Source organism: Sinocyclocheilus rhinocerous, unplaced genomic scaffold (genome assembly GCF_001515625.1).
Source record: "Sinocyclocheilus rhinocerous isolate Xijiao unplaced genomic scaffold, SAMN03320098_v1.1 scaffold492, whole genome shotgun sequence".
NCBI lineage: Eukaryota > Metazoa > Chordata > Actinopteri > Cypriniformes > Cyprinidae > Sinocyclocheilus > Sinocyclocheilus rhinocerous.
Window position 1 is genome coordinate 178,262 of NW_015626069.1, and position 23,855 is coordinate 202,116.

Sequence of the window (23,855 nt, forward strand, 5' to 3'; positions counted from 1 at the left end):
CATATACCACACCATGTTACAGCACAGTAGGGCTATTGCAGACAGAAACAATACTGTACTGCATCGATGTTTCCTGTCGGCTATTTTTGAGTGGACTTTGCTGTTCCGATGAGCATGAACGGTATACGAGTGGAGCGACTGAGCGGAGCGCACACGCATAGAGCGGGATAATACGCAGAGCGTCACATCAAGTGAAAGTGAATCCTGAGCGGTGAACTAATTCTCGGCAGCCGAAATTTCGGTGCATCTCTAATTATTGGCGACATCAGAAATGGATATTATATAATATATGCTTTTTTGAACATTTTAGCAATTTAAAAATATTAAAAAATGATTTTTTTACACGGCACCCCTGCTCTCGACAGACGGCACCCCGGTTGGGAAACACTGGATTAATGTACCACAGATTTAAAATGAAATGAGAAAAGGCAGGAGAGGTCGTCTCTGTACACGTGACGCGACAATGCACTTATTGTCAGGATGCTGCAAAATCGAGCAAACCAACAAATCATTGTCTAGCATATTTTTCTAGTGCATTTTATAAAAATGTCAGATTAGGAAAAAATGGTACAAGCAATAAAATAATAATTTGCATTTCCTTAGTTCTTGCAATGCAATAGAAGTGTGTAAAACGGCAGTTAGAAATGTTGTCAACACAAATATTGATGGATAAATAAAGACACACAATGTGCTGTATTTGGAGTATAAAGATAGATTTAAACGAGGCCAATAACAAGTCAGTATGAAAACAACCGAAAAAATGACTAATTGCAATTCAACCTGCAAATATTATGACTAGGCTGTGGGTTGTATTTGAATTCTGAATGTTCTATCAATGTAAGATTGATCAAGACTATTGGCTGAATTATTCGCAGAAGTGTAATTTTTTTGTGTGGCTTGATGCTTAGAGTTGCTAGCATTCCTAAAAAACCAACAAGAAAAGCTCGGAGCCCAAACAGCATTTTCTTTTATTTAACAAATCAACAGTTCTAAGCTCAAAGAGCGATCTTCTTTTATTTAACAAATCAACATAGAAATATTGCATTGACAAGTAAACATGATCATTCTTAAATCCATAAACTGGTAGAAATACATTGTTTGAGTAACCTCTAGAATGATAAACTAAGGCAGGCATCCGATGCTAGCCCAGAGTGCCTCAGAAACACATGATCTACTGAAATTTACAAAACGACCATGGGCAAAACACCACGAAGTCAACCCAAATATGAATATGAATTTAAAATCCCCCCTCCCAAACCCACCCCACATCCATTCATCAACATCATCATCATCATCTATCATTCATTAAAGCATATTTACAGTGAGTGGTACTTGCACGAGTGCACAGAGAATCAGGACGTTGTTCTTCACTATAAATGGTTAAGTTCATGCAAGTGCAACAATAACATCAATCAAATCTGAAATTAAATTAAATGCCAAACCTGTTAAAAAGACTTCAAAAAGAGGAAGAGAACAGAAAGCATACACTACTAAGTATAGATTACGGCAACAGATTCCTGATACTGATACTGTTTTAGTGTCATGGAATTAAAGCTGCGCTAATCATCATCAATATCCCAACAAAATTCATATAAACCTACTAACTTACTCAGTCAAAACGAACATAAACAAAAATTAAATGCTCACATTGTGCAAGGAAAAAAAAAATAGACATGGTATTTTACAACCTTCAGCACAGTGAAATTACAAAGAGTTTTGCCATAGAAAAAAAGCCCTTATAGTTCTATACATATGGCGTGGCTTTTTCTACTTTAATTTGCAGGAAATAAAGCATTGGATTCAACTAGTAGTTGATTAAAAAGGGAAGAGTCATTACTCCTCTCTAAGATCCACATACTCAATTATACGGGTAATATATTTATATATATAAGGACGGAAGAAAAGCTCTAAGAAAATAGGTTTAGCATTAAAAAAAATTCTCTGTAATATAACCGTTCTCTGGTTTTCCACCACAGCGATCTACAGGATTACAGTAATTCACCTCTTACTGCGCAAGCTAATGTCACAGAAGTACTGCTGGAGGAGACGCCGGCTCGCAGCGCCTCTCTGTGGCTTCTAACAGAAACTGCGGCACTTCTGCAACTGCTGGACTGCAAAGTGCAATTCAAAAGTACTAAAGTGTCACAGGAACAGTAATAGATAGAACAAAAGTAGATCCTTAAAATTTCCCAAATGAAATTCAACACTCCAACTTCAAAATCAGTTTAGTAGCAGTTGGAAAAAAAATCATGATGAATGTTTTGCTCCACTGAAAGCATGTCTGATATCAAGGATGATAAGTATTCCTCAACAAACCTCAGTGTAGCGTAATAGTGCACATACATAGTGTTCCAGCCAACAGAATGCTCACTTTTACTCTATATTTGTCTTTTTTTTGTGCCGAGTTCTTCCAACCCAGTTTTGTTTCTATTTTTGATTTTTTTTTAAAGCACAGTAAATTTATTCAGTATAAAATTCTGTACTGTGAAATTATTGCATAATCACATTTGCATAAGCTATCCTGGATGTTATTCATGGTTCATGTTTCTCTCCTGGCCTTTTTCTTCTGAACTTGCTTCGGTGGTTCCCAATTCTGATCAGATTTCTCTGCGGGAGCAAAAACAAAGGATTTTATTCAGCATGATTGTTATTAATTATATTATTATCATATTATTATTATATACAGCAGGGTCCCAGAGTCAACTCTGAACATCTAGGATTTAAAATGTAATGGGGGGGGGGAATGGTATTAAAATAAATGGGAAAAAAGTGCAAAATACAAGAATTTTTACTCAAATGAATTAGGTCACACATATACTATTGCTGTTAATCATTCTCACCAGGGATATTATAGTTAACTAAAACTACAACCTTAATTATTTTCGTTATTTAAAATAAACGTTAACTGAAATAAAATGCAATATAAAAACCTTTAAACTTATTTTATTTCAGCAAGTTGATAAGACAACATTTCTAATTTTTCATTTAGTTTAACTTGAAGTACTAAAACAATTACAATTAAATTAAAATTAATAAATTACAATTAGATAGATAGAGGAATTAAAGTTCCGTCGCTACGACGGATTTCCGTCAGTTCATAAAGACAGTCACTTGCTTCATTCCTGAATGATTCAGCCGTTCGAACGAATCAATTGAATGAATGATTCAGTGATAAAATTAGTGACTTGCTGCCACCTGCTGTCGGATTTAGTTTTATTTTTAGCATATAATTTCAGTTATTTAAATCATATTTCTGTATTCAAAATTGTATATTTAAAACATTAATCTCCACATGAATTTAATTGCACTCATGCCACCTCTGAGCCTCATTAAACGTCTGAAAATGTACCTACAAGCCACCTTTTTAAAATTTCTATTTAAAACAATGTAGTACAAGACAAATAAGTTACCAATCATATGAAATTAGTATTAATAAATTAATTTGTACTACAGAGGTGGCACAGAAGAATACAAAAGTGGCTTGTAGGGACATTTTCAGACGTTTAATGAGGCTCAGAGGTGGCATGAGGGCAATTAAATTCATAAATTCAAGTGGAGATTAATGTTTTAAATATAAAATTTTGAATAAAGAACAGACAGACAGACATCACCTATGACCCACTCACTTTGTGAAGACTGTGGAGGGATGTTTTGCTTGGATCCCTCATCCTTTGGAACATGAGGAGGATGAGGCTTGACAGACACAATCTTCTCTGCAGGAGCAGAACCTACTTGAGTCACCTGGAAGAGGAACGTACAACTTGGTCGGTTTCAACTGCAGAATTCAAACATGGTATTAATTAGTTATGTCTATACTTAGTTCATTAAAACGTAATTGTTACCTCAGCGGCTGAACTGACTTCCTCTGGTCTCTTCTTTTTCTTTCGCCTTTTGGATTTTCCACCTCCTGCAGGGTCTGCCTTGTCATTGTCATCATTTGATTCCTGCAACTGGAACAAATATTGAAATATTTCTACTAATATTCTTGTTGATTTAAACTATAAAACAATAATTGAATGCGGGGGGTTTTTTTTTCATACCACAAGTGGCTTGGAAACCGGCATCTCTTTCAAAACAGGGGCATCTACTTTGGGATCTTCATAATTCTCCCATAACTCAGTTGGAGCATTCCAGTCTGAGGAGCTCAGGTCCCCAGTGGGAAGACCATCTGAAATCATATGAGGACACTGGTGATGTTAATAGTCTTTCATAATACTATCTTAAGTCTTAATGACTGTTAAGACTTTTATAAAAGTTACAAAAGATTTTTTTATTTAAAAGAAAAGATTTCCTTTTTGACTTTCTATTCATCAAAGAATCCTGAAAAACAGTCTCCACAAAAATATTAAACTGAACAACATTGATAATAATGTTGTGTTTGAGCAATCAGTATATTAAGAGTGATTTCTGAAGGATCATGTGACACAGAAGACTGGAGTAATGATGCTGAAAATTCAGCTTTGCATCACAGGAATGCATTACATTTTAAAACATTAAAATTGAAAACAGGTATTTTAAATTGTGACAAGATTTCACTATTGTGTTACTGCTTTTACTGTATTTTTAAGGCCAAAGTATATTACGTTTTTTATGCATACGTGAAGGGTCCGCATACAGTGCGCAACTGCGCATGACGCAAAAGTTGTCACCAAAATAGTATGCGCGTACTGTACGCGCACCATCCGATTTTTGTAACGCGCATACTTTATACACACAAATGCGCATTGACTTGGTTTTGCACTAATCAGTTGTTCCACAAAGTGGCAACACTGGCCGGGACGTTGTTTCACAAACTAAAGAGATGGAACAACAACAAAATAGTGGAGACTGCAACAACAACAGACACCTGCATTGACAAGCAATTGTGTGCGGAGGTTACGAGAGAGCCGCAACTTTAGTTTAAAAGAGTACAAAGACTGTGCTCGCGCACGCTATAAAATGGAGTATACCTTTAAAGGCTTCGCGTTTGCCTGGATGCATATGCTAGGCTCGTGTACCAGAACAAAAACGAAGTATATTTTGGGCTTTAATCAAATAAATGCAGATTTGCTGAGCATAAGGGACTTTTCAAAAACTTTTAAAAATCTTACAGACCACAAACTTTTGAATGCAACCCTCTACATTGCGAGTAAATCACTCGCATATGCGACTAAATCTTACTCTGGGCGACTAAAAAATGTCTTTGACGCACCGTAAACTCTAGCGACTCGCCGTCGCTTTGCTAGTGCCGTTTCTCACACATGCAAAGAGAGAGCGAGAGAGTCTTACATACCACGCTGAATCGACGCGCTACATGTAAACCATATTCTTTGTTGTATTTTTCCTGTCAAAATAACAGAGTTCATTTAGAATTATTCAGCTTTTAAGAACAAGCAGAAGATATGCTGGTTTCTCCTGTAGTGGGCGGAGCTAATACGAAAACGGCATTCTCATTGGCTGGCGCTCATCTATTACCATCCCTGATTTGATTTCAGTAAATCAGTTCGAGGCAACGCTGACAACGTGATTTACATTCATGAACCCAGCAGCTCATCAATCCTTAGAGCGGTGTATATTGTTAGTAATAGAAGAAGTAGTATAATCTTTTAATAATAATTACTATTATCTACTACTATTATCTTTTTTTTTACAGAAACCCAATGGCTAACAATATCTTAAGCATCACCACCAGTCATAAGTTCAATTAAAATATGCATTCATACATTGTTACCAAGTCTAATCACTAAAGTTCTATCGTAATGAATAATAATTAAATAGTGCTTAATTATCATAATATAATAACCAAGGACTGTTATACAATACCTAATTGTATCGTTAACTATAACAAATGAAAAACTATATTTGTATCAGTTAAAATATGCATTCATACATTGTTACCAAGTCTGCTTAAGCACTGATTAAGAAGCTAAGATTTAAGAAGCTGTGCCATTTTACAAAGATAAGCTGATTTGGTGAAATCATATCATATATATATATATATATATAAACGAAAACAAAGTTACACTAGTGGTGCACCAGCTTAAAATGCTGTGCTTATCAGAGACACTGAGGCTACTACACACACTAGATTAATTATGACAGAGGAACCAAACAGCGAAGCTTTATTTTGATAAATAAAGCTTTAAGTCGATAGTGTGGGAGCATTTTGGGTACACCACGAATGACCAGGGTGTCATTTAAATATTGCCGTAAAAACTGCTGGTAAAGAGCGAACGCATAAGGGATAATCATAGACTGTAAAAAAAAACATGGACATAGTGTCCGTGACGTCACTCGTAGGGTTCAGAAGAGCATTTTTGAAGCCTAAAGTGGGCGGAGCCGACCGCTGCCATCTTGGCAGCGCGTCACCGCGCATCACTCCCGGATAATCGAAAAATGGGCAAAAAGGCGGGACGTGGGTGAAGCTGAGGCGCTAGTACATACAACTGTCTATTGTTATATACCTGTACATACAATTGTCGATTTGTATATTTTTTATTCCTTATTTTACTTGTTCTATTTTTTATTTATTTTTATTTTTTATTATCTGCGTTTTTTTGTTCTGTCACTGTCATTCTGTTACACTGTGGAAGCTTCTGTCACGAAAACAAATTCCTCATATGTGTAAACATACCTGGCAATAAAGCTCATTCTGATTCTGATAGTTGCTGAAACCACGCCCGTCTATGGTGACAGCAGTGCTGCCGTACAAAGACAAAACAACATAACTTCGTTTTTGGTCGAAATGAGTTATTGATAATTTTGGGACATATATGACCTCCTTTATCATGTGTATAAGTATCTTGGAGAAAAGCCCAGGAGAAACCAAGGCAGAACACAGTATCATCAGTTACCGCTCTTTGACTTTGTTTTAGATCGCTCAAATTAAGTTACGGTGCTCTGCATTTGTTTAGCCGTTCGTCAATATTACTGTGCCAGCCTGGAGTTATACGGTATTCTGCCTGTTTTTAAATGTACATTAAAGTCTGCACTTTTAAATTACGGTGTGACTTGTGTACTTTCATACATTTGTCGGCACTTCTTTAGACAAACAAATTAGACAGATCACGATCTAACAAACTGCTCCATATAACAAAGCACTGTAAACAAGCAACGACTAGATAACTTGGCAACAATAATTAATCGTAAATAATCTTTAAAGTTTTTTCTTTTCTTTTTATAATGCAGATGCCAGCTCTCAGTCTAGGGCTGCCCACTTCTGTACGTGTGAGGAGTCGAATGCCATGACAGCGTATCCGTTTCCTAGCTTTTCTTGTAACTCGATAAAAAACATTGCAATGAACGTCATCGGAGATGTTTAATTCACAATCATTCTGAGCATTATTCCTGCTGGCGTTCACATCAATCCACAAGTCGTTCTTATAGGTGAAGCTATTTTCATTCAGTTCGATGTAAAAACAATAGGCTTAGTATGTCTTGCATCCTTTAATGTTAGCGAACATAGTAAATAAATTGGTTGCAAAACGGTATCCACTCAAGTTTAACTTTTTGTCTGGTTGTTACGGTCAGAATTTTTTTTTTTTATTACATTACTATATGTTATAGCCTAGCCAATGATCACTAGATTTTATATAGATGTTACTATAATGATTCTGTAAATGGTGATCAGCACCCAAATATTGTATATAATGTTGGGCATTTTACTATGGGACTGACTCCCTTTTGGAGCCAGCCTCTAGTGGTCAGTCGATGAATTGCAGTTTTAGTCACTTCCGTATTGGCTTCAAGCGAGAGACCGGGAGGTTGCCGCTTGGGGATAATACATGGCTAGCTGTGCATTGAACAATTTTAAAAAACAAAACCAATTGACGCAAGGCTACGGCCCGCTTCAGATCAGACAGAGATGAAATAGTGCGGTAAGATCACACTTATCTGAATTAATTAATTATAAAATTTAGCTACTTTAATTATTAGATCGATCGATCAAGAGAGAGGTGACAGTTGCGTGTGTGAAATAGTCTACCTGCGAGTCTCTCTACAAACAATGAAGCTGTGAGTTTGGTTACTTAAACAGCGATTTAACCCCCTTGTTGCTGATAAATATAATGTAACGATTCAGTATCTAAGCTGTTTTATTAATAAAAGTCAAGGGAGATCTCCGATCTCACAAAATAGACATTATTTTCAGGCCACATGTAAAATCATATGAATTATTATAAATATTATTAAAATGAACACGTATGGATGACAGTTGATTACAATAATAGTTCAGTTTATTCCCCTCATTTAGTTTCCCCTGTGGGATAAATAAATTTAATATTAGTCTTATATTAATAATGCTTCATTAACATTATCCCCGTTTTATTCATAAGTCAAAAACCAACAAGATTTTTTTTCACCATGTTTCCAAGTTCTCTACCTCAAGTCCAAAATAAATAAAGAATGTACAAAGTGAAAACACTAAATACTTTTTAATTAGTTATTTTCAAAAGGGAAATACTGTCATGGATGTTTACAGAGCAGAGGTGTCCCTTTTTTAATTCCAATAGGAGAGATGGACTTTTGTTTGTCTTTATTATTATTATTATTTTGTGCTGTGGGCCTATTATTGGTTACTGTGTTGTTTCGGTTCAAAAAGGAAGCAATAAATAACACTTTAAAATCTAAAGAGTGTTGATAATATAATGTGATTTTATACACTAGTAATTTTGTGAAATGAATAAATGCATAATAATCGTAATAATTGTGAAACCGTGATTATTCCTCAGACAATAATCATACCAACAAAATCTATAATCGTTGCATCCCTAATATATATAAATATATATGCGTGTAAAATAGTATACGAGTCTGGCGGCTACACTAAGAAATTTACTAGCCAATGGCAATTATATCGCCAAGGTGTGCGCAGAAGCAGGGGTTTTCAACCTTTTCGGGCACGCGCCCCCTCCCCAAGTTTGTCTAATTTCACTCGCACCCCCCCAAGCACCCTCCACCCACCCCTATTACTGTATTCACACCGAATTTCTTTAACATTAACACAAATATCCATTAAAACTACGGACGTTACTTAAGAGCAGTGAATGATTTATTTTCTTTTTGATTAACATTATTAACATAAGAAATGCACGGATCTCACGGATCTGAGACGGCTTTGTTTGTGCGCTTCAGTTGTGTGCACGGTGCGCACAGAAACGATCCATCACAGCGCACCAGTAGCGCATTGAGATGTCTTGCACTTATATGGCTTAAAATTACTTTAAATGTTTAAACTGACAAGACTTAAAACACGCGAGAATGATAAAACTTTGAGGAAGCAGCACTGGCCCGATCGTTCAGACAGTTTTGGGGGCTAAGATGACACATAGTGGGGCTGAAGTCTAAAAAGGTTTAGGACTGCCCCTGGTATAGTGTGCGTAATTATAATGAAACAAATATATAACCTGATAATAAATATATTACCTGATTCAATGTGATGGCTGAGCCCGTTTCTGATAGCAACATGCCAATACGTGGCTGGATTCCCGACACGGCTAACCGTAAATCATCTTACACTGTCAATAAGCGTGACTGATACTCGAGCCAACGCTGCTCTAACTGTCGACTGATTAGCAGTGAGACTAATCAGATTTCCCCCTAGTGGATGGCTAAAGATTTGCTATCTCGTATTCATAAATAGGCTACTCGAGGTTATGCCTCTGGATTAACAGATGCTCGCGCCCCCCTGGGGTTGAAAACCCCTGGCGTAGAGCGTTGGAATGGTAGTGCATTTTGGATTAAAATGTTTATCAAGCAAATACGGAGTCTAAATAGGTTTTGATCTTACTCAAGCTGGACCATTCACTGGTGCGTTCACGGTCCCATTGACCGCTATCACTGTTAGATTTAGTCCCAGTCTCTCCACCTGTGAAAATACATGGGAAAAGATAAAGTTTCATTTTTCTTGTGCTTATTAGCATACAAGGACAAAATTATTTGATCCTCGCAAGAATGACAGCCTAATGAAAATTAAAAAATAAGTACCTGATGGGTTCAGTCGGAGCATGTTTACTGGTTTCGGTTCCGCCTTAATTCTACCATCCAAACCAGTCCACGGCCCTGTCAAAAAATAAGACGGCACATAAATATAAAGCTCTGTGATAAATGTGTTGTTAAAATGCTTAACATCTTAACATAAAAGTAAGGTGAAATAACTCAACTCAAATTTCACTGGAACTACCATCTGATTACTACATGTAACAAGAAACTCCAAGATCTGTCACGATAATCTGAAAGCTTATTGTAAAGCTAAAAACCCTTAAAAGCAGCCATAATTGTTATAAACGCATCAAGGCAGGGTCATAAACAACTCTGATTTATTACCCTCTGGTTCTTGTTTCCAGGTGGAGTTCTCACGGTTCTTGTTCCCAGGGGTCTTTTTCCCAACAGACAACTTCTTATTGTTTAAAGCGTTTGTTTGGGTTGACTTTACAGGACCCTCTGTCCATCCTCCACCATTTACAGGGTTCACATCATTACAGTTAGATGTCACTAAAAGAAAAGGGTGAAATTTGTAAAGTATATTCTGTCATATCATTAGTTTCAAAAGTTTGGGGATGGTAAGATGTTGTTGAAAGAAGTCTCTTTTGCTCACAAAGGCTGCATTTATATGATCAAAAATACAGTACAAACATTAATACTGTGAAATATTATGACCATTTATTTTCTATTATAATGTTTTAAAATAATTTATTCCTGTGACGCAAAGCAGAATTGTCAGCATCATTACTCCAGTCTGCAGTGTCCCATGATCCTTCAGAAATCATTCAGATATGCTAATTTGCTGCTCAAGAAACATTTCTCATTATCACTGTTGAAAACAGCTGCTTAATATTTTTAAAATCTAAAGAGCGTTCATGTGATTTTATACACTAGTAATTTTGTGAAATGAATAAATGCATAATAATCGTAATAATCGTGAAACCGTGATTATTCCTCACCAAAACTGTGATTTTTTTTTTTTTTTTTTTTACAGTATTCCTTCAAGAACCTGAAAGAACTGCATTTATTTGAAACAAATCTTTTTTAACATTGTAAAATCTGTAGTGTCACTTTTGATCAATTTAACGCATCCTCACTGAATAAAAGTAGTAATTTCTTTCAAATAAATAAATAAAAAAATCTTACTGTACCACAACTTTTGAACTAAAGTGTACATGAATCTACGCCCTCAATAAAAATTCAAGTCATTTATAAATTGTAGGAAATATATAACACTTACGGGGCAGACGTGGCCTAATGGTTAGAGAGTCGGACTTGTAACCCAAAGGTCGCGGGTTCGAGTCTCGGATTGTAGGTGGGGGGGAGTGATTGACCAGCGCTCTCTTCCACCTTCAATACCACGACTGAGGTGAGACCCTTGAGCAAGGCACCGAACTTGGCACCCCAACTGCTCCCCGGGCGCCGCAGCAAAAATGGCTGCCCACTGCTCCGGGTGTGTGTTCACTACTCACTGCTGTGTGTGCGCACTTGGATGCACACACAGAATGGGTCACCATACTTGGCCACACGTCACGTCACTCACTTTAAATATCACTTTTAGTTGCCAATTAAGTGTTCTATTGTATTTAAATATTTAAGTCCATTCATTTTCCAAGTCCAAGTCTTTCATAAAGAAAAGGTGAAACATTCACAGATTCTATATTAATTTTATGAGAACTTTCATTTTACCTATAATGGCATCACCCTTCGAGGCCTTGGCACGTGATGACTCTACAATAAATCAAAGGAAGAGCGCTCTAATGACTAACACTAGCATACATCTTAAAAGAAATCCTTGTGAATTAACATTTTCTGGGATGCCTTTGCAGAAATGTGTTCAAAGAAAGTACTCAGTATAGGAAATGCATACCTTTGTTCTTTTTGGTGCCAGCTGGGACTGTAACCGCAGGTTGCTCTACCTTATGGCTGGCACGATCTCCACCTACAGGGCTCCCAGAGCTGTCACCAGGGCCCTTCTCTTTTTTGCGCTGCTGACGTTTTTCTCGATTACTGACCTTGGTTTCCCAAGCACCTGCTAAACACAGTCATACTGAAAGTGCATCTCGTACAAGCAGCTCATATGAATTTCTGATGTTTTGCATTTCAACCACCGAGTCTCATTACTAATAAACAGCCTTCACACTGAAAATGTGAAGTTGCCACTACCGTTTGGTAACCCAGTTTCATACCTTCATCAGGTTCCTTGCCATCCATGGAGGAAACATCTTGTTTTGGCTTCACCTCTGGTTTTGGTTTCTTCTTGTTTTTCTTGGTCTACGTAGGAGCCAAAAATACTCATTTAGAACTTCCTGATAGGGCTGCACGATAAATCGCATGCGATGTTTAACGCGCATCTTATCAAACGAAGTATCTTTCTTACTCTCACACTTACTACAAGAACAAAGTGCCACTGCAGACAGTAAGAAAGATATCTAAACATACTTATTCAGCCTTGTAAAAAATATGCCTAAAGTTTGAGGCCTTGGGACAAAGTACATAGTTTCCCCTTTGGATGTACCCTACATTTGCCGTATCTGCATTATCAAATTACAGGCCGATACTGACACCCGACCTCCCTCAATCACTGTTTAGAGACTGAACCAAGGCTGATTCAAACCTTCATAGCACTACTGTGCAAAAGAGTCAAATGTACATTCCAAGCCTGTCTATCCAAGTAATTTTAATGTGCCCTACAAGTGGAGTCAGAAATATCATAATTATGGATTCCGAGCACTGAATGACCAAGCAAAGTCATATTTACAAGAGGGAAACTGATTCCAGATGACACCTGAGCTGCGACTTTGGAAAGGGCATGTAGAGGGGGATTTCACACTAGCATTTCCGGTGCGCACCTGGGTTCGTTTGACACCAGAGTTCGGTTCGTTTGGATGATGCAGCGCTGTTTTCTGAACCCAGGTGCGCACCTGGGTCCGCCTAAAAAGGGTGGTCTAGGGTATGGTTCATGCGAACTCCGGTACAGTTCGCTTCTGATGTGAACGCAATCGTACTAAAACACAGAAGTGAACCACTATTAATGACCTATGACTTGTTCAAACTGTGTATTTATGCGTTTACTCACAGACTTTCCTGAAAAGCGTGACTGACACACTGAAGCAGAGAGAATTTATATCTCATTTCTGCGTTGGCGCTTTGGAAATGAATCAATTTTCAAAATCCGAAGTACAAAAATGAAACAAGAAAGCATCCATTCATTTTGCTGTCTGCTGCATAGTCATTACCTAGTAACGGGGTAAATAGCTGCCACTCTGATGACGCAAACGTACCGCAGCTCGAAACCAAAAAAAACACAGTATGAACACAAACCAGCAGGGACAGGGGGAGGAGGGAGCAATCGAACTCGGGTTCGGACCAGGCAAACGAACCAAGTGTGAAAGCACCCTGAAACATCCATAAATAATACCGTAATATATTTATAATCTATATTATGGAGATCAGTGAGCGGAAAGCAAGTCTATGGCGTACTTTTTGTCTGCTGAATCCATTTGACTAATTTCACTTGCAAATATACACAAGTAACCCATGAGAAGCCCAAATGAATTTTTAATAGTTTAACAACAGATTTGCATGTTCACGGTTCTCTGATGGTCACATGACATGTAGGTAAACAAATGCATTTCATTTGCTTTTGTAAGTGTTTTATCATTAAGTTTGAGTTACAACACTGATTCCAAAAGTGAAGAATTTAAGACAAATATTACTTTCAGTACAATTTTCCAGCTGATGAATGATAAAAACATCCAACAGCCAGTCGACAGCCAAATTCACCCAAGTTTAAAGAGCAATTATTTCAGAATATATCAGAAGACAACATAACTGCAGCATGTGCTTATAATAAACAAAGTTATCATCTGTTGGTGTAGAATAATATAGTTTTCATTGCAACTATCGTTCTTGGTGTGAACAGGCCTTTAGTCACTCAACTTTAAAGGTTTGCTTCACATTCAGTTGTGATATCATGTGTAAATAAGTGATAGAAATGAGTATTTTTCATCATTTTGAATTCAGAATTGAATTTGAATTTTGAAAAACAAAATTTTTTGTTCGCAATATGATTCTTTTGCTTTCTTTATGCCACTTCCATGTTTCTGAGTTGAGTGTTTGTTATTATTACGACACACATTCAACTCAGAGGTATAACTTTTCCAGTCAAATCATTGCATACTTATGTTCGATGTTGTTAGCAAAAAATCCCAAATCTCCAAAAATCTCCAAACTGCTCTGCTCTTCAGAAAAGCAAACCACTCTTACTAAAATGCACCACAGCTGCCAAAAAATGCCTTAGTTACTAGTTATTGTTACTATAAATATATAAACATAAACACACTTCCTCAACGAAACCAGCATGAGTACTAGGTGGACCCACCTTTGTATCAGCAGGTGGCTGTGCAGGCGCAGGCGCTGCTGCAGGAGGAGGTTTCTTTTTTTTCTCCTCGATGACTTTGATTTCCTCCTGAGGTTCAGCCACTGTCTGTCCATTCGCCTGGGCCTTCTGCTGCGGGAACATGACGGTTACCAACAACCACAAACTCCACATTTCCTTCCTCTATCAACTGACAGTACTTAAAAACTCCCCTTAGGCCACGAAAACTGTCACTACGGCGGATCCTTTAAAGTGTAGACTCACAAAAGGTGGCGTTTAGCCAAAACGAAACTTGTGTTGAGTTAAGCGGTCTGCTAGAGTCTGTGCTACGTGGCTCTCCTGTAGTCCTCGTGTCTGTATTATTACTATACTCGTAATCAAATAACAACGTCAGATTTGTTCATTTTAATCCTAAAGTTGACGATAAGCGATATAGAATTAAATAGTTTTGATAGGTAACGTTAAAGGCTTTCTATATGAATAGCTGATACTTAAGAGGTTGTGACAGGTTAGCACGTTAGCAGCTAACGTTACTCTTGCAAATCTCTATCAAACTCAAGTCAGTTGAATATGATTTATAGAAAGACAATGTAACTCAAAACCTAGTAAGCTGCTTACCTAGATCTCATTTTTGGGTATTACATAAATGTCCAAAAAGGCTGTGTAGGAAGACAGCTGACTTAGTTTTGAATCACAGCCATTAGCAGGAGATCACCATCACAGGCCGCTTACCTTCTCGGCTGCTTTCTTTTTGTTCTTCTTTTTCGGTTCGCTCGGCTCAGTCTTCACAGTCTTCGGTGGCAGGGTGGCCTTAACCGGGGTCTCGGCAGCGGCGGTGCTGGGGCTCACAGAAACAGAAACGGGTGCCGCTCGGCGCTTCCTCCGTCCACAGGCCGCGAGCAGCACCAGCACAGTCAGCCCGATCAGCGCCGCGCTCAGAATCAGCCACGACGGATACTGCTCCGGCTTTATCCCCAAATCAACCCCCAGCTCGAGCCGGAGGAAGTCCAGACCGGAGGACAGCAGCCCGCGGATACGGTCGGACACGTATTCGGCTCGCTGTGTGGCCAAAGCTCGCCAGTCCTGGTCCATTTTAAGCAGGCGGACAAGAACCGCACGCAGAGAGGGAGAGTTGAGCTGCTGCTGGCAGCGGGGAGAGAGTGAATGGAGTGAACGGCAGGAGGGAGTGGCTTTTATATTTCTCGCCTTTTACATGATGGCTGTGTCTCAAAACATATCGATCTGACTACCTAGACAACACTTTTGTGCGTCTTAGGAGGGCACAGCATTTTTGGACATCAAAAGGAGGAAAGAAGTCTAAGGATATATCCTCAATTTTTTAGTCTGTTTGATCATTTTTATCTATAAATAAAAAAGCTTCCGGGCTCACGTCCTACTGTCTCACTTTTGTTTTCTTTTTTGATTGAGGCAGATTTCTGACTTCTCTTTTTTTTTTAAATAGCAATACAAATGTGACAGATTCTTGAAACAATATGAGATTTCTTTTGGAGATTCTATTGATTAGTTTGCTTTCCTTAGCTTGTTTCCGTTTATTTATTAATTACTTCATTTTTTTTTGTCATATTCATAATTGTATTTTGGTTTATTTTATTTGTTTATAAGGGCTTGCGTTTACCCTTTTTTGTGAAAAAAAACATCAATTAATTCTTTCACAGTTCCACTACTGATAGGCTTCTTTTGAGTAAGAAATATTTTCAAAAAATAAATTAAATTCTTATTGCATTTAAATAACCTTAGTCTATTGCCAAATTAATTCAGTTTTAATCCACCAGAAATTGCTTCAGTAATTGGTTCTGACTGCATTTTAAATAAAATCACTAAACAAAAACATTTAGGCTAGTAACTAATCCTTTTATTATGTCTGGGTTTGTCATAAAATCAGCAACGACTCTGATTTAAGTCTCACTAGCCATAGCTACAGAATAACATTTCTGTTTTTTTTCCGATCGATTCATCATAAATGTTTTTGATTCACAAAAAAAAAAAAAAAAAAAAATTCTAGAGTCATTCATGCAGGACTACGCTGATTCAGTTCAGAAAAAAAACTGTCAAGAGTAGACTAGGCTATATTCGAAGGAAATATACATTCAGGGGGCCATCCTCATGGGGGTGCAACTGGTGCGGCCGCACCAGGCCCCGCAGCGAACGGACCGAGGGGGACCCCACTCCCTACCTCACACCGGGCCTCGCGTCTAAGGACAGCACTGTATACACTTATGAGAATTATTTACGGAACTCAAAGCATCACATATATAACTGAGATCCAGTATAACTAATTAATCAATTGCGAAAAATTTAAACGGTTCCGAAACCCTGATTAGTAACATAATTTAATGGTTTATCAATTTTGACCAATAAGTGGCGCTATTACCAAATGTATGTGGTGTGGTCACTGTGAGGTGACAATGACACTGTCAGGGAACACAGACTCGATAGCGCAGGTGCGTAAAAGTGAATTTAACAAGCAAGTGACTACTAGTAATGAAGGAACATACAATATAACAACCAGAGCAGATGAAGAATGATGAAGTCCAGAGAGGTAAGTAGCACCACACACCTTTAAAATCACTGTTGCACTGCACGGATAATAACAATGTCTATTATCTTTACAGGTAGTAACCAGACAATCTGGAGGAAACAAGGATCCAAGAAGGAAGGAAAATTGATGAATGGAGGACCGGAAGATCACACCGATAAGGAAGCGTAACAGTCCATGCAGTCCTAATTGAAGTCATAAAACACACAGCAGTCCTAGATAAACACGAGACCAGACAATCTCTGTGTGCGTGGTGCTAGCTTATGTATGAGACTGTTATGAGAGTGATGGCAAACAGGTGTTGTGATTGTGAAGTGAGTGCAGGTGGTAACCAGGGAGGATTGTGGGAGATGTAGTGCGCAGTGGTGACAGGCATGGTGACTGGTGATCTTGACAGACACACAAAGTTTGGTGTCAGTATGTCCAAGCTATGAAGAGATACAGCCTCAGATGCAGTTTGGCATTATGCCATCAAATTTGTTAATGCAGTAAATGAAAACTGTTATGCCTATCAACACGAAATCCATAATCTTTTGACAGCATGGTCTAAAGATGATTTGGGTCGAATTTGGTGAAAATTGGAACAATGGTCTAGGCGGAGTTTGAAAAAGTAGGTTTTCAACGTAAATCAAAATGGTGGACAGGAAGTTCAGCTGATTATGGCATAATTGGTATCGATACTCTCAGCATAATCCAAGGAATCTAACAAGACCAGTCTTATGACCAGAGGCTAAATTAATCAAAAGTTATTAGCGTTTTTTTTATTTTATTTTATTTCATTAAGTTTTGACCACAAGGTGGCGCTGGCATAAAATATTTAGAGTTTGTGCCGAAGACACATACCAAGTTTCAGAACAATACACCAATGCATTCGTAAAAAATAGCTTTTTTTTTGTCAAAATACAAAGTGGTCAATGCCCAAAATGGTCGACATGGGAAAACTGGATACCACTCGACTTGGCATGCTGCTCCAAATTTAAGAGACCAGAGTCTTGTGATTTTTGGCCAAACCAGTAAGAAGTTATAAGCAAAAATAGCAATTTTTCATATCTCCTGACCACTGGTGGCAGTGTGCTGAAACTGTGCATGTAACCTCAGATAATGGTTGTCATAACACACACCAAGTCTGGTCTGAATACGCTAAAGCCACACGTCCACTTTGGTGAGCCCTTTGACAAATTCGTTACCACGTTATTCAGAAACTGATCAACTTGATTTCCATGTCTTTTCGACATGGTCTGAAGATGATATGGCTTGTTTGTTTGTTTTTTGTTTGTTTTTACTGAAACTGTCCAAAAAAATTAATAAATAATATTTCTTGTAGTTCATCGTTAGAAATCTGCATCAAGAGTGAATTCACAGTCCATCACATTTGACATCACTCCAAGTCGCTGGTATTCAGCCACTCGCTTCTCAAAGAAATTTGTTTTTCCCTCCAATGAAATGGACTCCATGAAGTCGAAGGGGTTTTCTGACTTGTAAACCTTTTGAGACAGAATTTAAAAAGCACTGTTATATAAATATAAAGATTATCAGACAAAAATCATAACACGATCCCGATAAAATACTGACTTTGGGCAATCCTAAGTCTGTTAGCAGCCGGTCAGCCACAAACTCAATGTATTGCTTCATGAGAGAGCAGTTCATCCCGATCAAATTGACAGGTAAGGCTTCCGTGAGAAACTCCTACAGAAAAACAAGCAAATACAAATGCAATTACATTCATGTCTGAAATCATGCATTCTGCATTACTCGAGTACAGCAAAGTGTACGAACCTGTTCAATGGTCACAGCTTTTGTGATGATGTCTTTCACTCGGTCAGCAGAAGGTTTTTTCACCAAATAGCTGTACATTAGACATGCGAAATTACAGTGCAGACCCTGTGAAGTTTCAGATGGCACAATCAATACTAGCCTTGATTAGATTTTCACTGGGATTTCTTATTATCTCTCTATTTTTTTATCAGGGATACAGATAACAAACCTTGATCAAAACATGATCTAAACATCATAAAGATATAAACATCTTTAAGTTTTAACCTCATCTCTGCTGATGAGTTCATTGGAGTAGGTGAGTCCGGGCATCAGGCCTCTTTTCTTCAACCAGTAGATGGCAGCAAATGATCCAGAGAAGAAGATGCCTTCCACTGCTGCAAATGCTACTAATAAGCAGCTTCACATTCACCAGTGACAAGCACGAATAGTAATTTTAATTAAACGTTCTTATAGGACTAGTTCATTAAAAATGAAAATTCACCCTCAGCTTATTTCAAATGTGGGTTTCTTACTTTAATCAACAGGAATAAAGTGAGGGTGAGCAAAGGCCCAGTTTACAACAAGAACGATAACTACAACAATAACTATATAAGCAATAGAAGATAAACTGTTTGTCATAAGCATTTGATGCATGTCCTGCTTGATTTTGATTGGCTGTCAATGTTTTACGGTTCATCAGCAGGGAAAAAAAATCATTCAGAAAGCCATTTCAACGATATCGTTCCTCTGTGTTTTTCGTTGTAATTGTGGCGTGTACTTCCCTATTCTCACATTACAAGAACTAGAATGCAATAAAATTAATAACCATAACAATAGCCGTGTTAGCGTCGTCACCAACACACACAACGTTGTGCTTATAATAAGCACATGCTGCAGTTATTTTCTCTGCCGATTTAAATACGCAAGTAAGCCCTTTGCCTGGTCGATTCTGATTGTCTGTTTTATTGATTGAATGTTTTTATCGTTATCAGCTGGAAAACAAATCTATTTGAACGATATCATTCCTCTGTGGAGTGGACTGCGCTGTTCTTACAGAATGAGAACAATTATTACAGCTTTATAGTTATATAGTTATAGCTATCGTTGAACTGGCCTTTAAATGTTTAACGAATTTTGGTGTGAATTATCCGATTAATACCACCAGTGTCCTGGCATATGGTGGTCGCACGTTGTCATTGTTTTGTAAGTACAACGGCTATTACAATACATCCAAGTTTTTTAATTTTCAGAGCAACCAAAATGATAATCCTGATATTAAATTGATACATAAAAAATAATATTCACCTCCTCAACTGTCCAGAATGAAGCCTGAGCTTGTTTGTACATTTTCCAGATGTCAGAATACTGAATAGGAAAAATGACAAATCGCTTTGGGTTTTCTTTGAGAAGGGGTTCGTCTTCAACACTGTTTGTGTCAACATCCTTGTGACCATTCTGCAAGAGAAACATAACTGTTAAATAGAGGAATGAGTGTTTTTAAAGGCGTTTTAACTATATTGTCTTCCTACATCATTCATTATGAGAGCTCCAGGGGAACAGATGCTGCGAGACAAACTGATGACGAATCTGCTTACGAGATAGTTAAATGGAAGGTTTTTAACAACAACACCGCAATCCTCAATTATATTTACATTTAACTTAGAAAATAAATATCCAAATTAGTCTTTAATTCACTTAATCCAGACCTTAATGTTACAACTTTTTATATCTAATCCAAATGTTGTTGTCGCTATCCACAACACATAACATATCCTCATTTGTAAGTCGCTTTGGATAAAAGCGTCTAATAAATGACTAAATAAATAAATAAACACCCTTTTTACTGACACTGTCATTATTATTATTATACAATACTTTAGATTTGTTTCATATCATCAATGCTATATTTCGTTTTATTTAACTCTTAAGGTTACTTTACCTAATGTGCGAGGCTCTTTGTTATGAAAGCTCACAGCCGCACACATAACCAGGCAGGCAGATTCAACATTTATTTGAAGGCCGCGAAATCGCACTAAAATGCTGTAGAATAAGTTTAATATTACCTGATATTCCATAATGCTCGTCGGAGGGTTGCTTACACTGGCGTTCATGGTTAATCGTCTTTGGTCAGCAGTGGTAAAGCTGCCATCGTCGTCTGTCATTGAGCGGTGTAACTTACAAACACGCTCATAGCTCCTCCTCCACTCTTCATCTCTATAGAAATTAACCCCTTTGCTTCTCGTCTTACGTAAAGCTGAAATTACAATATAAAACCACCCGTCAGCAGGTTCAATACAAAAATAAAATATATGTAATGTCAGTGTTGCTTTGGGTATTGTAGTTGAATTTATTCATTCACAAAGGGGCTATTGTACTAAGGTTTCAAGGGTCTACATAAAAAAAAAAACACTGAGACACAAAAACGACTCGATCGTATTTGGTCAGAAATGTATTAAATTAATATTTTAATTACTTTTACAAGCACAATTTTACAGTCAAAAACAGGCAATGGTCCATTAGTGGACAAAAGGTATATTTCATTTCTAAAGGACGTGATTTTATAAAACAGTGCGCTGTTATAATCAAACTTAGACACCATGCTAGACACACATGAATTTGAAATATACACCATTTGAATGTTCAATTTTAGATTGAGGACTAGTGCCTTAAAGGATTTAATCTGATTGTGGTGAAACTTGTATTTTAGGTTACTTGAGGTAAATGTAATCTCTAAGCAGGTTGTCAGCAGATTCATAACACTGGGCAGTCTTTCTAGTTTTATAAAACATACCATTAGAGGAAACATGAGACCAATTTATATCTACTCATAACCTGACAGAAGGTTCAAAATCTTCTGAAGGGACACTGCAAATTACAGCACACTCAACCATAGAGATGAAATATATAACAACCTTTGGAAATACTGTCACATGACGCACCACATGTAATGAGGGAACCATAAGTTTGGCATGAGGAGCAACGAGAAGCTCCCTACTCCTATAAAACCATGGAAAATTAGAACGAGAGAACAAGGACAGAATTTTCCCTTGTTCACACACTAAGAGTCATGGCCTATTTGTGCAGAATCTATACTCCATCCTGATTCGAGACAAATGCATCTTGTTGTACTGTACAGACAACTCATTTACAAGACTGTCAGTAGGTCATCTATATCTATATATGTGTACATAATAAAATTAAATTAGCTGAACATTTATGTAAACGGTGTTTGATTAAGAAACCCAAGATTTGGGTGCCATCTCCAGTCATCCATTTTGTTGCATATGTTATTTTATATGGGTTTTCGGTCATTCTTTTTGAGTGATAAGGAAAGTGAGCCTTTTGTAAATTGTGAGAAACTGAGGTAACAATGTCAATCAATTAGTTTTTGACCAATAACATCGTCATTTTTTTCTCCCCCACCAAAACAAATATAATTTTTCCACCCATGACTGTTGGAATGTTGACTCTGCAAGCTATTCACATGCCCAGTGGTTAGTGGACGGAGTTTGTCTCTTTTCATAAGCCATACTGGACCAATGAGAGGTTTTTCATGGTGTCATCAAGAGAAATTCCAGCCTCTTGCATCTCAAACCTGGGGGAAAAGGGAAAAACAGCATGATATTAACTTTAACCCCTGTGCTGTGCTGAAAATCCTTTACCTAATTTGGCTTTTCCAGTCAAAAATTACTGTCCGTTTAAAAAATGCTTGTAAAGCTCTCATTATGCTATATTATCACCAAATCTTGGATTCCATCTTTCTGTCAACTTGTTTTCTTTTTACAGGCTTTGTATTGATCTAAGTATATGCAACCTTTCGTGTTGATAATTTTGGCAATGTTCACTCAAAAACTGAGGCGCATAAGCTCAGATCAATGAGGCCTACGACCAATCAGTTCCAAATAGGAGCTGATAAAAAGACTGAATCCAGAACATAAAATGACCACGCAACCAACGCAACGATTAAACAACCTTTTAAATTACACCATCACTCTTTGGAATGAGTGAAATGAAAAAAGGAAGGCCTTGTCAATCTGTGACAAGCACAAAAGGTCAAATGCAAGGTGATCTTAATTACCAGTCATCTGTGGAGATGGTGTAATACACAGGTGGTTGGTCTGTGTCGCTGAGCGTTGCCGGACCCTCCTGACCGCTGGACCCCATGTTGCTGAAAATGAGCCAGTCCCCAACAGCGAGCTCAGGGAGCAGGCAGTGCTCCACCACCTGCTCCAGTGGGTCACACGATGGACCCCACAGGCTGCTGGAGAACACGGGCTCATCTAGGGTGAGCGACATCTGAAAAACACAAATCAATGAGCTTAAAATCTTGGGCAACTGATGCAAATATTGTTCATGTGTTCAGGTACATGTGTGTTATTTACCTTGTGGACAGAGGGTGTGGTGATGACATTTCCAAACAACTTCCCCATGAAAGATCCATAAACACCATCGTTCATGTAATATACAAATTCTGGTGCATCATTTGGGGTCAGCTCATCTGAAAGTGCAAAAGAGACAGAGAAAATGAGGCATGTGTATTTAAAGGGTTAGTTCACACAAAAATGAAAATTCTGTCATTGATTACTCACCCTCATGTCGTTCCAAACCCGTAAAACCTTCGTTCATCTTCGGAACACAAATTAAGATATTTTCGATGAAATCCGACAGCTTTCTGTCCCTCCATAGACAGCTACACACTTCATTTGTTATGAAGCTAAGAGAATACTTTTTGTGTGCAAAAGAAAGAAAGAAAAAAAAAAAAAAAACCTTCTTCTCGTTTTATGATCAGTCTCCGCTGCCATTCATGAGAGTGCCATGATGCATGTGTGTGATGATGCCGCTGACGCAGGAGCCGGCGTTCTGACATAGAACACGCATGCGCTGAGACTTGTTTACAAGCAGAGGAATGCACACGACAATGTCCTTACTATCTTTCTGGGCCATAAAACGTTTCAGTTGTGTTGCTGTCTATGCAGGGTCAGAAAGCTCTCGGATTTCATCAAAAATACCTTAAAGGGGTCATACGATGCCATTTCAATTTTTCCTTTCTCTTTGAAGTGTTACAAGCTCTTGGTGCATAAAGAAAATCTGTAAAGTTGCAAAGACTAAAGTCTCAAATCCAAAGAGATATTCTTTATAAAATTTAAGAGTCAACCACGCCTACCTAAAATGGCTCGTTCTAACACGCCCCCACATACCTAC

General features: G+C 37.8%; 4 protein-coding genes across 8 annotated transcripts in view; all 4 read right to left on the bottom strand.

The window, feature by feature from the left end:
- Nucleotides 1-2,345, bottom strand: part of LOC107710576 (lysosomal-associated transmembrane protein 4B-like) — a 14,800-nt gene extending 12,455 nt beyond the window's left edge. Inside the window, exon 1 of the mRNA XM_016515393.1 lies at nt 2,317-2,345. Coding sequence (XP_016370879.1) covers nt 2,317-2,345 — 29 coding nt within the window. The remainder of the gene's footprint in view (nt 1-2,316) is intronic.
- On the bottom strand, nt 950-15,515 carry LOC107710105 (protein LYRIC-like). 5 transcript variants are annotated; one of them, XM_016514817.1, is made up of 12 exons: nt 15,074-15,515; nt 14,345-14,473; nt 12,150-12,234; nt 11,831-11,995; nt 11,650-11,691; nt 10,303-10,470; nt 9,964-10,038; nt 9,767-9,844; nt 4,041-4,168; nt 3,843-3,950; nt 3,627-3,741; nt 950-2,607 (listed from the first exon to the last, which is right to left on the bottom strand). In XM_016514817.1, the coding sequence occupies exons 1-12, from the start codon at nt 15,431-15,433 to the stop codon at nt 2,540-2,542; spliced, it is 1,521 nt and encodes a 506-aa protein (XP_016370303.1). In that variant the 5' UTR covers nt 15,434-15,515; the 3' UTR covers nt 950-2,539. The 5 variants fall into 5 exon arrangements, with proteins under 5 accessions (XP_016370303.1, XP_016370336.1, XP_016370320.1 ...); XM_016514850.1 differs by having other exon boundaries at nt 11,831-11,992; nt 14,345-14,470; nt 15,074-15,514; XM_016514834.1 differs by having other exon boundaries at nt 14,345-14,470; nt 15,074-15,514.
- A 1,284-nt stretch (nt 15,516-16,799) lies between these two features.
- On the bottom strand, nt 16,800-20,815 carry LOC107710585 (ribonucleoside-diphosphate reductase subunit M2 B-like). The gene is made up of 6 exons (XM_016515401.1): nt 20,717-20,815; nt 20,044-20,108; nt 18,939-19,071; nt 18,675-18,779; nt 18,471-18,584; nt 16,800-18,382 (listed from the first exon to the last, which is right to left on the bottom strand). The coding sequence occupies exons 1-6, from the start codon at nt 20,813-20,815 to the stop codon at nt 18,230-18,232; spliced, it is 669 nt and encodes a 222-aa protein (XP_016370887.1). The 3' UTR covers nt 16,800-18,229.
- Nucleotides 20,816-21,089: 274 nt separating this feature from the next.
- The window catches only part of LOC107710131 (antizyme inhibitor 1-like), a 9,026-nt gene continuing 6,260 nt past the window's right edge, over nt 21,090-23,855 (bottom strand). The window contains exons 10-12 of the mRNA XM_016514863.1: nt 23,036-23,151; nt 22,732-22,949; nt 21,090-22,248 (exon numbers count right to left, since the gene is read on the bottom strand). Of these exons, the coding sequence (XP_016370349.1) occupies nt 22,173-22,248; nt 22,732-22,949; nt 23,036-23,151 (410 nt within the window). The 3' untranslated portion in view covers nt 21,090-22,172. The remainder of the gene's footprint in view (nt 22,249-22,731; nt 22,950-23,035; nt 23,152-23,855) is intronic.

Bases quoted from the DNA above. Each gene is read 5' to 3' on its own strand.
- LOC107710105 (XM_016514817.1), bottom strand. From the start codon at position 15,433: ATGGACCAGGACTGGCGAGCTTTGGCCACACAGCGAGCCGAATACGTG. The intron at 12,235-14,344 runs GTGGGTCCACCT...GCTCCTACGTAG, and splicing joins AGCCACCTGCTGATACAAAG to ACCAAGAAAAACAAGAAGAA. The intron at 9,845-9,963 runs GTACTTATTTTT...GTATTTTCACAG, and splicing joins GCTCCGACTGAACCCATCAG to GTGGAGAGACTGGGACTAAA.
- LOC107710585 (XM_016515401.1), bottom strand. From the start codon at position 20,815: ATGACAGACGACGATGGCAGCTTTACCACTGCTGACCAAAGACGATTA. The intron at 19,072-20,043 runs GCGATTTGTCAT...GTGAATGTGAAG, and splicing joins CTTCTCAAAGAAAACCCAAA to CTGCTTATTAGTAGCATTTG. The intron at 18,585-18,674 runs GTTCGTACACTT...GTTTTTCTGTAG, and splicing joins AAGCTGTGACCATTGAACAG to GAGTTTCTCACGGAAGCCTT.